The 14,015-nt window shown below is 36.5% G+C and overlaps 1 protein-coding gene across 3 annotated transcripts in view; it reads left to right on the top strand.

Annotated features, from left to right (window-relative positions):
* grid2 (glutamate receptor, ionotropic, delta 2) overlaps positions 1 to 14,015 on the top strand; it is a 546,810-nt gene that overhangs the window by 357,501 nt on the left and 175,294 nt on the right. For all 3 annotated transcript variants that reach the window (XM_031903170.1, XM_031903172.1, XM_031903175.1), the window contains exon 8: positions 6,693 to 6,812. In XM_031903170.1, coding sequence (XP_031759030.1) covers positions 6,693 to 6,812 — 120 coding nt within the window. The remainder of the gene's footprint in view (positions 1 to 6,692; positions 6,813 to 14,015) is intronic.

Here is a 14,015-nt window from a genome sequence, read left to right as displayed (position 1 = left end):
CAGGAAAAAAAATGGTGGACCCATAAAATCAATAGTTGCTTAGTTATAGCATTAATAACCCCAAATTTGCCAAGGGCATTTGGCATTCCAAGGTTAATTTTATTTTGAACTATTTACTATATGTATTATGGTTTTTGATAGCAAGCTACTATACCTTTGGGCAACAATTCTTGACTTTAACAAGTAATCTGTCTCTTTTGGTTCTTTTTTCTCCTCCAGGGGTGTAAGAAGATTGATTTGTTTTCTTACAAGGATTGATTGTATGGTCTATAAATATCTGAAGGATATCTAAGACATTGTCCTGTTTAGCCCATAAAATGACATATGTTTGCAGATTTATAAAGTAGGAATAGCTCCCAAACTGTTTATTCATTCAACTGGAACATATATATTTCTTAAGGTGGTTTGTTCCCACAAAAAATTTATTACGGGAGGCTTTTTCCCAAGAAGTGCACTGTAGCTGTCTACACCTGCTAACATACATGACAAGGGGACTCCTTAGTTGACCCCCACAAAACACCCATCCCACAAAACCCCAATCATTACATACTTTAATGAAACACCAGGAGACAGAAATGGGGTAAAATGACCACAGCATTTATTCACATTTATCAAATAAATAGGACCTTGCCAGCCTATCCCAAGGCAATATTCTAAAGCCAGACTTTGATAAAAGATCACTACTATACTCTGCTTTTCCTCCCTGAAGACTTGAGTTTTCACTAGGTCATTATATCCACTACTGAATATTAAACTGCCTCTACCTACAGAGAGGATGGCCCCAAACTCTGCTACCAGCAGGAGTTGCATGCCCCCCCATGTGAGAAGTTCAGCAGCCCTGGATGAAGCATTTGGAATTAACTTGATTTAATACAATGCTGACTCAGAAATCACTACAGAAATCACTATATAACAGTTCATACAGGAAAACATTACATTATTAATAGATAATATGAGAACATAAAGAAGAAAACTCCTGCCATTTTTGCAAAATATCTACCTGCTCAGAAGATAGGGAAGTGAAATGCTTCTTCCTCTGGCATCACATCCCTCTCTTTCGCTGCCCCCTTCCCAGCTTTCTCCTGCCTTAGATCTTTCCTTCTCACCTAATCATATGCTCCAGATTTTCATGGCTGTTCTTATTTATACTGTGGGGAAATACAAGTATAGTATCCAAAAGGTAGGTTTCATATCAATAAAAAAAACACTCAATACCTGTACAATGTTATAGAATACATGAATGAAGAGAGCACCTCTCACAGGTTTCCTGCTTAAAAAAGGCTTTATTTCTGACTTTACACACAACAGAATTAAAGCCTTTTAAACCAGGAACCCTGTGAGAGGTGCTCTCTCATTTGTGTATTCTGTGCTGTTGTGGCTTGCGGATAGCTTTTTGGAGAATTGATGCATCTGGTCTGACAGGCTGAGCACTTAACCAATCCACAACCAATTCTGTACATTATTATGTTTTATCAATGGCCAAATCCCATGTCAGAACCATAGGATTTTTCAATTAAACCTTATACTTGAGCATTCATCCTTCCATTTGCAAATGGAAAAGAGGAACACAAAATAAGTGTAGTGTGTTAGTAAAAATTTAAGCCCCATTGTTACCTGTGTACTTTCTGTTCTGGTATCTGAATTCAGTGCATCTCTAACATTAGTAAAGTTGTCTGGTGAGCTGAACTAATGGTTGCCATAAATGGGCAGATTTAAGATGGCGATTCAAGTCCTTTACACCAGTTCCACAGCTTATCTGCCCATGTATTCCCTGATTGATTTCTGGAAAAAATCAGATTGGTTTCAATCGGGCAGGTTTGATTTTATTGTCAGATCAGGGACTGCATAAACTTTTCGATGCTGCCCTATGTCCAATGGTTCCTATACCCATCAACCTCACCAAACGAGAAGATCTTAACATGTATGGCCATCTTAAGCCTGCTGCCAGACCAGGCAGCACTTTGAAGGTAACAACTGACCTACCTACAGGCCCAGCTTAATGACAATAATCCTCTTTTGGCTGCATGTGCTTTTGGCCTTTTCATTGTTTTGCATTGCTCTTAGGAACAGATCATTAACAGCAGGATATTATAGCTTGGGATATTATAATTTCATTATCATCATCATTTGTAATATAGTACCAGCAAGTTGTGCAGTGTTTTACAATAATTTACAATAAAGAAAAACAGAATAAAAATAGAGCTGAAGGGCCTGCTCATAAAGGCTTACAATTTAAAGGGAGCTTTTGACCAAGATATTCAATTGAGCATCCAAAATAAATTGGGACTGTCCCATGAATATTAAGATGTATGCATATGGGAGGGGGGAGCAGGAGAGGGGAGAGAGGAGAGAACTGTGCAGGCTCTGGCCACGGGAATTAAGGATTTGTGTGAGAGAGGAAGTCAGACCCCCGAACAACATGTTTACAAAAAAGGAGACAAGACATCCTGTGTTTCTTTAGAGTGCAGCGTTTCTGTGAGTGCTTATGGCTGTATTTACATAGACCTTTCTGATAAAGCTTCTTAGTTTTTACCTTTCCTTGTTCTTAATATGGTAAAGAAGAAAGTCACAAATCATTGTACTATTCCTAAGCACAAGGCCAAACCTGCAGGACCCATAACACAGTCAGGAGCCCTGTACTTATAGGGAGTGCTGTAGTGTATAACAAAATACACCATGGAAGGGCGGAGAATTGTACTGTTTTATGGTACTGTATTATGGTAAGATATGAATAAGGCTGTGGTAGATCCTCAGGCTGTGTATATCCTCGACCCAATTGTACGTATGCTGTATGTGTGTTGTTGGTTACTTAATTTAAAGAGGTATTATATTTTGTTTTGGGAACATATGCACTTTGCATATATTTGTGCAGTGGTCAGTGCAACATTTACTAAAGCTAACCCCAACACTTAGCAAATCAAAAACCAAAGGGTTATCTGTCTGATTAGGGTAAACGTTATACATTTTCCAGTAACTATAAAAGTAAAAACACATTTTTTTCTCTGTTACTGCCACCAATAAATTCTTTGCTTTAATTTTCTAACTGTTAGGGGGAGATTTATTAAGACACGAACGCTCGGAGCGTTCATTCGAACGCTCCAAGCGTATTTTCACCAACTTTTTTCGAGCTTGCATGACTTTTTCGTACACTTGCGCAAAAAATTCGAAAAGGTTCTGCCGCTGTTTACACAATCGTTCGGTACAAACATTTTGTTACTTTCGGATCACCAATACTATATTATCGTGACTAGTACGATTTTTTCGTAAGCATTTTCATGATATTTGCGATCTTCAGAAATTATCGTATCCAATCCAAATTTTTCCCATTTGGAATTCAAACTCGTGTTTTAATGAATTGGCCCCTTAGTATTTCAAAGCAAACTGCTGAGTGCTTTGTCTTTAATTACATTTGATCTTCATTTAACAATAAGTTAAAATGGAGTTTTAAAGTTTAAATAATGGCTAATATTAACAAAATACAGCCATAGGGATTTGTGTATATATTATTTAAACCAACAATTAAATATTAAACACATTTTTTAATTGTAAAATACAAAGATTGTTGCATAAAAACTGTCAGTGACCCTTCTTACTTTTTTACTTTACTTTTTACTATAGCTGTAAATACAATACACTATCTATTTTTAAAAAAGGTCTGGCTTTCAGAAGCAACCAATCTATAATAAATTTGGTAGCCAACTCTGGTAACAAGCAAGATTGACTCTATTTTTTAATTAATATACATCTGCAAAGTCCCATCTAAATAGTTGCAGCTGGAAGTATTTTAAAAATAAAAATGCATGAAACATGTTGTCCCTGGTGCAAGGTAAAAGTTTTTTTAATTAGGTCCATGTAGCTTTCTTCAGGAGATTCATTCTTTATAGACTTTATCTGGGGACTTTGTAATAAAACAGAAAATGATTTTTTAATGTATATTGTACCACGGAGAATGCCTCAGCTGAGGCATATAACTAGGCAACTTCTTCACATATATGTAAAATGATTTCATTTATGCCATTGTACTGCACTGTAAAGGAAAAATGCAGAGAATATAAACCATATTAATAATTAGCATTCATTTTACTTTTACTGTTGATATGTAACTTTATATTAACTTGGACTGGACTGGAAGAATAATACTTATAATAATAAAACTGTCCCTGTAGGAACTAAACTTACAAATGTGTGCATAAAAGAGTTTCCATACAAAATATATTACTCTTTGATGGTTGAGCATGCCAGAAACATACCATCTTTATTTCTTTTGTCAAATTTCAATAACTGTGTTGGTATTGTTGTCAATTTATTTTCTAAATGTAGACATCATATAGAATAACAGAGGACACCAGCACTGCAGGACTTTGCTGCAAATTAGTTTTTATTGGCGAGTTCCAGTTTTATAAATGTATATTATGGGTATACCACATCTGTAGCATGTATGGAGCACGTACAAAAGATACCCTTTTTAGCGCAACACTAAACTTTATTCCAAAAGCACAAATCTGTTGCTTTCAATGTGTTCCTTTTATTACCTATTTTAATAATTGTTCACAGATGAGGAAGTACATAAAACTGAAAGGCTTAAAGCAATAAATAGAACAATGGAATCAAGGTGTAAGTGAAGCTAATGCATCCAAAGAATAATTAGACTTTGAGGATGAATAGAGATCTACCTTGACATAACTGACAATCACTGCAATCAGCACCTTTGTACTTTCAAGGACAATAAAAGTTGAAAGCTGAGTAAAAGTATTGAGCAGAATGCCTCTTCCCTTGATAATTCAGAAAAGAGTTGTTTTTTTTTATTTTTGTTTTTTTTTATGATTGTCTTATGCAGAATAGTGTCAAAGGCCATTCTTATGGGTTCTCCAAGGTGTCTGTGTTGAACCTTATTTCCATATTTCAATTAAAAAGGGGAAGTAATCCAGAGAGTAGTTTTAGTATTCCCACCCAACAAACGGAAATACTCTATGCTTTATTTCTCGCAGAATATTAGCAGAATTTTTATCTATATGTATGAATAAAGTATGAGCATGCTACTTAATATATAATTAAGGTGCTTGATCAAATGCCATATATAATTCCAAAAGATTGGAAGTTGACTGCTTGGTGGCAAAGTCCTTGCCTTTAAACCACTCCTGGTCACTAAGTATGCAGGTTGCATGGCTTCGCAAGAAAAACTCTGCATTTTGCCATTGGGGAATTGTTTTGCAAAACCTCTGCAAAATTTCTCTGCAAAAAATTTGTTGTTGCATCATAAAAGTTGAGCATGTAAAAAAAAAAGTCACACAGTACCCGTGTTTCGTGAATTTTTGGCAGTTTGGCTGAAGCAAAACCAGACAGATTCGCTCATCACTACCAACTAATCCTTAAACTTCACACAGTGGGTTGATCTCCCCAAGTTCCTCCATTGTGCTCACTTCACTGAACAGTCCTAATAGAGTACTACAGATTTAATTCTGGATGTATATCCAGCAATGCCTTAGTATACCTCCATCTGCCTGCTCCCTCTCCCCAGTTGGTAAATATGCAGGAGAGTCTTTGCTAATACATCAATGTTCCTCCCCTCTGCTGGCAGATTTAGCTGCAAATGCAGTAGTACAGTATCTTCTTTATATTTTTTCAAGAATTTTCTTTGCTATATATAGAAAATATGGGTCTTCATTAACTCCACTCAGTGTGCAAATTAATAGGAAAATTGTTATTGTGCCAAAAAAACAATTCATCTCAGAATAATTTGGGTATCAACCTTTTTAGTAATATTTATTCTTGAGATGGAATTCTATTTTGTTAGTCAATGAAATCACTGTCTTGTGTTGCTAGGAAATTTAATTTCCAATGTGGAAAATTGCAGAAAACAATTCCCAATAAATAAATAAAGCAAACAGGCAAGCCACAAGATCAGTTGCTATTTTCCTTAATAAGAATTAACTCATTTGTGACTAGTGATAAGCAAATCTGTCCCAAAATTTGTCACCCGCGACTATTCTTTTGTCACCCACGGCTATTCTTTTGTCGTGTGGCAATTCTTTTGTCGCCCGCGGCTATTCTTTTGTTGCGCGACTATTCTTTTGTCGCCCGCGACTATTTTTGGATGTGCAGCAAATTTTTCCACAGCTAATTTTTTCGGCCGTTTTGTGAAAACAATCCGTCAATGGCGGAATGCGGAAATTCGCCGCAAATCCATGCCTGCTGAAAATATTTCGCCCATCACTATTTGTGACAAGATTAAGCTGTTTAAAGATAATTGGATTATAAATTAGATCTTTCAAATGGCAACCCTACAATATAAAATTCTCCTTAAACAGGTTCAGAGTGTTCCAGATATACTCTATTACAGTATTTATTATGCACTATTTTTTTTTAAATATAAAAATCAGTTAAATTGTTGAATAAACAGAATTACACAATGAAATAAAATCCAGTAACACTGTCTTTGTCGTAAACTAATCAGTAGGGGGGGCCAGGAGTACATGCCCCAGACCATCACCAAATGAATTATAGTTACTTCACCATTTGATTTTTGTTGGTCCATCTTGTGCCAATCATTTTCACCATGAAATAATATTTAAATAGTGGAACAGCTTATTGCCCAAGGCAATAGGTATATTGCAGGCATATGACCCCATAATGGTTTAACCCAGCTTTACTAAAATTTTATGTATGTCTCATCTCATCTTCTTTTGTTTTAGGGAGGTGTGAGTGGCCTCACCGGAGCATTGGACTTCAGTGAAGATGGTGGAAATCCAAATATATATTTTGAAATTTTGGGTACAAACTATGGTGAAGAGCTTGGGAGAGGTATCCGCAAGGTAAAATTCCAACTGTCTAGTATACTTTTATCAGCCAATGATGTAAGGGGTGAGGTACAAAGGGGGCCAGGTTGTGATGTTTCATGGTGCAGGTGGCTGGCTGGGCATGAAGAGGCTATACCACTAATTTACTGGCAACTTTAATACCGACTCTGGCCTTGGCTGGTATTTTACCAGCTAGGCCAATAAAATACCAGCCAGTGGCAAACTTAATCCAGTACAATACCTGCTGAATACTACATTGTCAGTATGTATACCCTCTGACTCTGCAACTTATTTAAATATGTTTCTCTCTAATTTGTTCATAATCTAAAGAAATCAATGGAATTTTTCATTTCTAATAATATAAAATGTAAATTAAGATCTCTGCAATTATTTAACATGTCCTTTTCATGGAATGTTATATGTTCAAAGTAAATTATATTACAATAGCTTATCTACGATTATTCTGTGATCTACTCATGTTAAGCAATGCAGAAAGATAAATCAATAGGTTTAATTAAAATGTTATGTGGTGATGACTTTATGAAAAAACAGCATGTGGCAGAGGATAATGAATGTTCAGCATGGAAATGAGATTGAATGCATTACTGTGTGCCTGAGCCAGTGGAAATTAGCTATGCATGATGATCTGATACATGGACAAAAGGTTGTTTTTTTTTTAATGTGATGTAATTTTTTTTTTAACAGTGCCTTAGTAGCCTAAATATGCAGGACCAAACTGCCATCCAGTGTGTCCTGTAAGATTTCCTGCAAGAGGTAGCCTGAAATCCTGTTGTGGCCCATTGCCTTTGTATGGCAGGCTTGGCAGCCTCTTTATAGTTCTCAGTGGGTTTTTTTATCATCTATGTACATGTAGAAATTATTTTTTGTATTTTCCCTTTGCATTCTCTCCCGTTTTCATGCGTATATCGGCTACATGTGCCTGCACCCGAGCGTATCCCATTCATTCGGGTGCAGGCGCAAGTAGCAGGCGTAGGGCTGAATTTTCGGCAAGCGCTTTTCCGCTTGCCGAAAATTTCAGCCCTACGCCTCGTGTGGCATCAGCCTTAGTTGACAGCTCTGTTCAAGCATAGATTCTTTTGCGAACAAAAACTTTTTTTCTCTGCAGGTCTGAATCCACATGGTGTATTTGTGTCCCCTAGAGTAGCTCAATGGAGAGTGCCTCTGTCAAGACAAATATATAATATGGCACAAAATATGGCAGATCCTATGTACCTGTACTTGAAAAAAACTAAACAAAATCTCTAATTATAGACTGGGTTAAGGTATTTTCTCATTATCACACAGATCTTTGGTTTACTGTCTCTGAGACAGAAGACCTTTTACATTAGTAATCAGTGGAGTAAAGCTGATTATACTTTTAAAGTAATCTTTGGTTGTGCTTGCTGATTTGTATCTTTGGAGTGATACAAAACAATGCCTTCTGGGTATTTCTGAATCACACATTTTCTCGCCACCCATTTAGCAAAGCAGTTTTTGGTATTGCAGGAAACATCTTATCCACGTAGAAATGTGTGCAATTTAATTTCTAGAGCTCACACTGATATCAGTATGCCTGTTAGGACTTAATTACATGCCTAACAAAAAAAAAGTCGTTTTCTGTTCTTTCTTTGCACTGCAGCATATAATAGATGAGCCCGTGAGTGTAGCAGACTGCTAACAAAATAATGGGAAATGATCTTAGAGATAAACAGAATAGTCATTTTGTGGTTTCTAGAATAATATGAGAATGCTGACAGTCACAGTGTTGAAAAACGATGCAATGGATAAAAATGGCTGTTTTGATTATCAATCTCAACAGGCGTCCATAGGACAGAATGTTCCTTATAATACATGGTCTTTTGCAAAAATCTAACATTTATTGGTCAAATAAAATATATGAAACCGGAAGAGAAAGGTTTGGAAAAATGTGTATCTACTGCTGTGAACCTATTAGACCTACCGTACACTGAGTTTTCCGCTACCTTATATTTGAAAACAGGCTTATTAAGATCATACATTTACTTTACGTATTTACCGTGCATACATTTGTTTGGTTTTTTTTGGGGGGGGTAGGTTCATTTAATTTTGTTGCTGTTTTGAACTATTTGCTCTTCTATTCTGCCTTTCTCACTGCAAAAATCTGTTTGTCACTTACTCAGCACAACCAGGCTACATTCTACAATTATTAATACATCTTTCTATAAAGACTCTCTCTTGTTCAGCTTTTTAGTCTGCCTTTCAAACCACTGCCTGGTTGCTAAGGTAGGTGGAGAACTAGAAATCCTTAATAATCCAAATTGGAAAGCTGCAGAACAAGAACTTGCCCCAGTTGCAAACTGTCTTACAATACAGTTGTAAAGTTCATGTTAAGATCAATTGCCCCTTTTAGTATATGTAGCGATAGAGAGACTAAAGAACACTTCTAGTATATTAAAGTGGGGTATTACAAACATAAAAACACATACAAGGGTTTAGTTTGGCCCATCTTGAAAAGGTAATGCAGAAAAGGCATTTGCCCTGGGCCACAGAATTAGAGGGGTGCTTTTGTGGAAATGTAGATAAAATACTGTATATACAGGACTCATAATGTTGTACAACAATCATTTGATATATAATCACAATCCAGCTTTCTGCTCTTTGACTATTGCTCTTTCTCTAACTGTGTATTTCTGATTATTACATTATTTTACTGTAGTGAAAGAAACAGGTCGCAGGCAGGTCGCAGGTGGCATCTTGTTGTGAGTGCCATTAGAATGTAATTATTTATAACATAGGATTACATGTTCTGTATTGTGTATTATATATTGACTGTGAATAATACATGGTCTTGGTAAAAGAACCATGTGTGAATTCCTTGTTTTGAAGTTTCTTAATGATGTATTGCTCTACCAGTAAAAAGGAGACAGTCTCTGCAACATCAGAAGAAAAAAAAAATTTAAAAATGCTATATTACACTACAGCAATCAAGTTTTTCAACATGAAATGTATAAAATGTGACTCTCTTTAATCAGTCATATGAATATGCTTAATGTGGGACACTCCAGTTATCTACACAGCCTTGTAAAATACATATTTTAGTATCCTCATGTAAAATATATTTATTTTCAAAATTCATTAGTTAACAGCACTCCTCAAGCAGAATTGTGTACTGTATTCAATTTTTTAAAAGAGCAAATAGAATTTTTTATGTTTAATTTTGAAATTTGCCACAAGCCATTTTCTTACTTCTCCTAATCCCCTTAGCCTTATGACTTGTGCTCTGATAAGTTTCACTTTCTCTTTACTGAAGCATTGCAAGTTGGAGTGATGTCAAATCTTCCAGCCTACCAACAGTACAATGGGCAGGTAACAGCTCTTGCTGAAAAAATCAGCTGTCTGTCTGGCTCTGAAATGATAGCACCTCAGTGTTTTTATGAAACTACCACTGCTCTCTTTGGGCTAGTAGCACATGCTGGTAGAAAAAAGTGAATGTGAGATAGGCAAAAGTTCCCATACACTATTCAGTAGTGTTGATCCTTGTTTGTTTCAGTAATACAAATATTTTCTTCTACTATACAGCACTGTGTACATAAAAATATATGCATACATTACAGAGTATACCGTTGTAAATAATAGTGCATTGACTTACACAAATAATGTCTCCAGATCCTAAATGCATTATGCAGTGAAAAACAGAGAGATTAAATACAGTGAGAGGCAGTAGGAGAAACTTTAGCCCTTAAATACATTATATACAGTGAAAGGCAATGGTCCTGACACTCCAGATCTCTCGTTACCCTTCCACAAAGCATGCCACCTGAAGGCTAGAGAAGGTTTCAGCCTTGTACAGATGAAAATAAACTGAGAAATTGTGTACATTTCTTAAAATGCTCTTATGCCTCGCCTAGTGGTTGGCTATCTGTAAGGACAGGCATTGTAAAGTGCTGCCTGTTTCTGAAAGCATGGAATGATGCATAATAAACTGTGATAGGTGCACTCACAACATTCTTATAACAAAAAATATATTTATTGGTTTAAGAATAAAATTGTAACTGGTAGAATTAATTATTTGCATGGTGTAATATAATATTAAACACAACACATGTAATATGATATACCAAAGATATGGGTGAGTAGTTCTATATAAGTAATGATATCTGAAAAAATAGAACTCTTGGCAGCCTTGGGGCCCAAAATCCCTTAGTACTAGTAGTACCTAAGTAATAGTTGGACGGCAATGTATTTGACATTCATGGATATTATATAGAAGAAGTTTGCTTTGTGGATAAATAATCCCTTAATGTTGAGCTTTTGACCAGGGGTGGTGCAACTCTTCCATTTAAAAGACAGTGGGCTGGGTACTTTGTTGTTTTAGGCCAGTGGTGCCATTTTTATTTAGCTTCCAGGTATTTCTTGCTTAGGTGTGGGCTGGATGCAAACAATCAGTCCAAGTCCACACAAAAAATACCAGGGATCTAAAAAACAATGGCAGTGCCCTGCTTTGCAGCTAAGCAGCCAGGGTCACTTGTTTTTTTATAAAAGAAGCACGCTGATCCAGGACAAAAGGTGATTTGTAGGTTTCCTTATCCTTTAAGGAAGACCATCAGCTAGCACATATCATATATAATCTGCCTTGATCAAACATACATGTGGGATTTGATCTCTGTACTCAGAACATTCATTACTTTCCCTGTGTTAAGAAGTGTAGCTTTTTGTGCTTACCCATTTGTCTTGTATATTACTTAAATATTTATAAGCCTTTAACGGCATCATACCAATTTATCTTCGTTACAGACACTGCAGTTATCTTACCTGCTTACAAGAATTAAAACAGTTAATAATTATATGTCAGATGCTTAGCAGTATATGTACAACAGATGTCAAATATATGTCCTAAATCATAGTGGATAAGCACTAAAAAGTATTGCATTAAATCAAATTATTGCCAGGCAACTATAAATCAGTAGAAGCTGAAATGCGGCCTCAGTTTAGTTTCTTTGAAATATTTTGGAGACTCACTTGCAGACCTGCTTACAAAAAGTAACTATACATAGTTTATGTTAATCCAATTTTATATTATCATTGCAATTACCAGGCCTGTTAACAGAAGAGCTATTACTGGTAAATATCCTTTGAAGACAGATCGATTAATACTTGTCAGTATAGTGCGTTTCAGCATTAGAATAAATCTTCTTACCACAATGCCTGATCCAGCACAAGCAGTAGGTACTGTACTATAGAAATGAACTACATTAACCAATATTACCTAGAATCTACAGTATGTAGTTCTAGTTCAAGCCCAAAACAAACAGGAACACAAATATATCAAGCAGAAAAAAAATCAATAAAACAAAGTCCAACCTGCCATCCCACAGATGTTGAACTGCACCCCCATATCTGTAGTATGCCACAGCTTTATTAACACAAAATATGTAAATAGATAAATACAGAAATAATTTATAAAACTATCACCACTTTACCAAAAACAATAACCATCCATGTTATGCCCATTGGAATGCTTGCCCACTCCAAACCACCAACCATGGCTGCCTGCCATACTGGCCACCTTCCGCAGCAGCTTCAGGTGGGCAAATTAGAGCAGGCAGCCAGAATCCACTACTCTCCTGGGACCCTTGTCCGAGGAAGTTACCATCCACCTTTTGAAACTCATGTGCCAAAACTGGGGCTTAGCCCCCACCTTCCGGCAGCCATTCCTATCGCAAGCTGTGACAGCATTAACGAACCCCTCCCCAGCCCGATCCACCACTGCTTGTACTCAAGGGCAAGCAGGTTGGATAATGCTCCTTAACTTCCACGAGGTACCGCCTCTTCCTCTGATGTTACTCTCAATATCCTGGTCTTTACTCCTACTTTACAAGCCCTCCTTCCCTCAGTCCTAGCCTGTATTAACCCCTTCCACTCCCTCTGCTCTTCCTAGCTTCCTAGCACGGTCAATGCTTACAGGTCCGGAGCCCCCTTAGCATACAAAAGAGGGGATTGATCAGTGCACAAATCCAAATCCACTCTGCTGAATCCAAAAATCAAGAAAAGTATCTGTGGGGAAGGGCAAATACCACATCCTGGTGCAATAACTTCTATATGGGTTTTAAGTGCACATGTGCCCCACACATTAAAAACACAAAATAAAGTGCAAGTGCCAAACGTAATGTGCATGACAATCAATCTTCTGCATGTGTTCAAAATATATTTGCTGTAGAGAGACACAAAGAAAGACACGTAATCATTACCTCCTGAGGGAGCATGGCGATCTATGGAAAATGCGTAGAGGGCTTTTGACACTTCACATACTTTCTTTCGTACAATGCTATTATTGGCATTTGTTTTGTGAGTATCCCCTTTTGTTTTTTAAATATTAAAATTGTACTACACTATTTCGTGTGTCTCTATTTTGCAGTCTGGCACATTTACTAATTTAGTATTTTTGCACAAACAAAGTTGGCAGTAGCACCTGCAGTTTATATAGAAGTTATTGTGCCAGGATCTGGTGTTTGTGCTTCCCAGCAGATACTTTTCTTGATTTAGTATCTATGCAATTGCATGTATTTATAAAAACAGGGGGTTTTAGTTACAAAGTTATGATCATAAAACTGAGAATTCACCATACCACGTCAAGGTAAACCCCACATGGTGGTTGTGACTATTTACCTTCAGCCATATTTTTCTAAGGCTGGCATCTCCCTGTATGGTAGTATTTCTTGGGATAAGTGTTTTCTGACTTAGGCATTAGTTTTAGTCACAGGGCTTATTCATCCCCCGGCATTAGTTTTTATAGGAGAGAGTAATGATTAGCAAATCTGTCCCACCTCTCCTTTAAAAGCCACAAGTGGGGGAGGACTAAGCCTGTGAAACCAATGCTGTGATCTTGCCAATCTCTCTCCCATTTCTGTCCTGTTTCAATTGCTGAAAACTTTTTTTTGCTATTGATTTTTCAGAGCCAATCATCTTACCTGACTCATCAACTTTACTACTATGGTGCTTTTATGAATCAACTAATATAAGTTACAAAAACCCCTTACAAAAAATTCCATTAAGAGAACTTAATAAAAATCAATAACTATACCCTTTATAGGGCTAAGAAGATCTAAATTCATCTTTTATCGTTTAACACATGTTCTTTCTATTTATTTGCCTAGATAAAAGGTAGAGTGTATCATGGCCATACAATGACCTCTGACAGGAGTAACAATTACTGACAGTTCAGATAGAGGGCTTTGTAGT

The sequence above is a fragment of the Xenopus tropicalis genome, chromosome 1 (genome assembly GCF_000004195.4).
Source record: "Xenopus tropicalis strain Nigerian chromosome 1, UCB_Xtro_10.0, whole genome shotgun sequence".
Classification (NCBI taxonomy): domain Eukaryota; kingdom Metazoa; phylum Chordata; class Amphibia; order Anura; family Pipidae; genus Xenopus; species Xenopus tropicalis.
The sequence above is the reverse complement of the archived record's forward strand: the minus strand, read 5'-3'. Positions and strand labels throughout refer to the sequence as shown.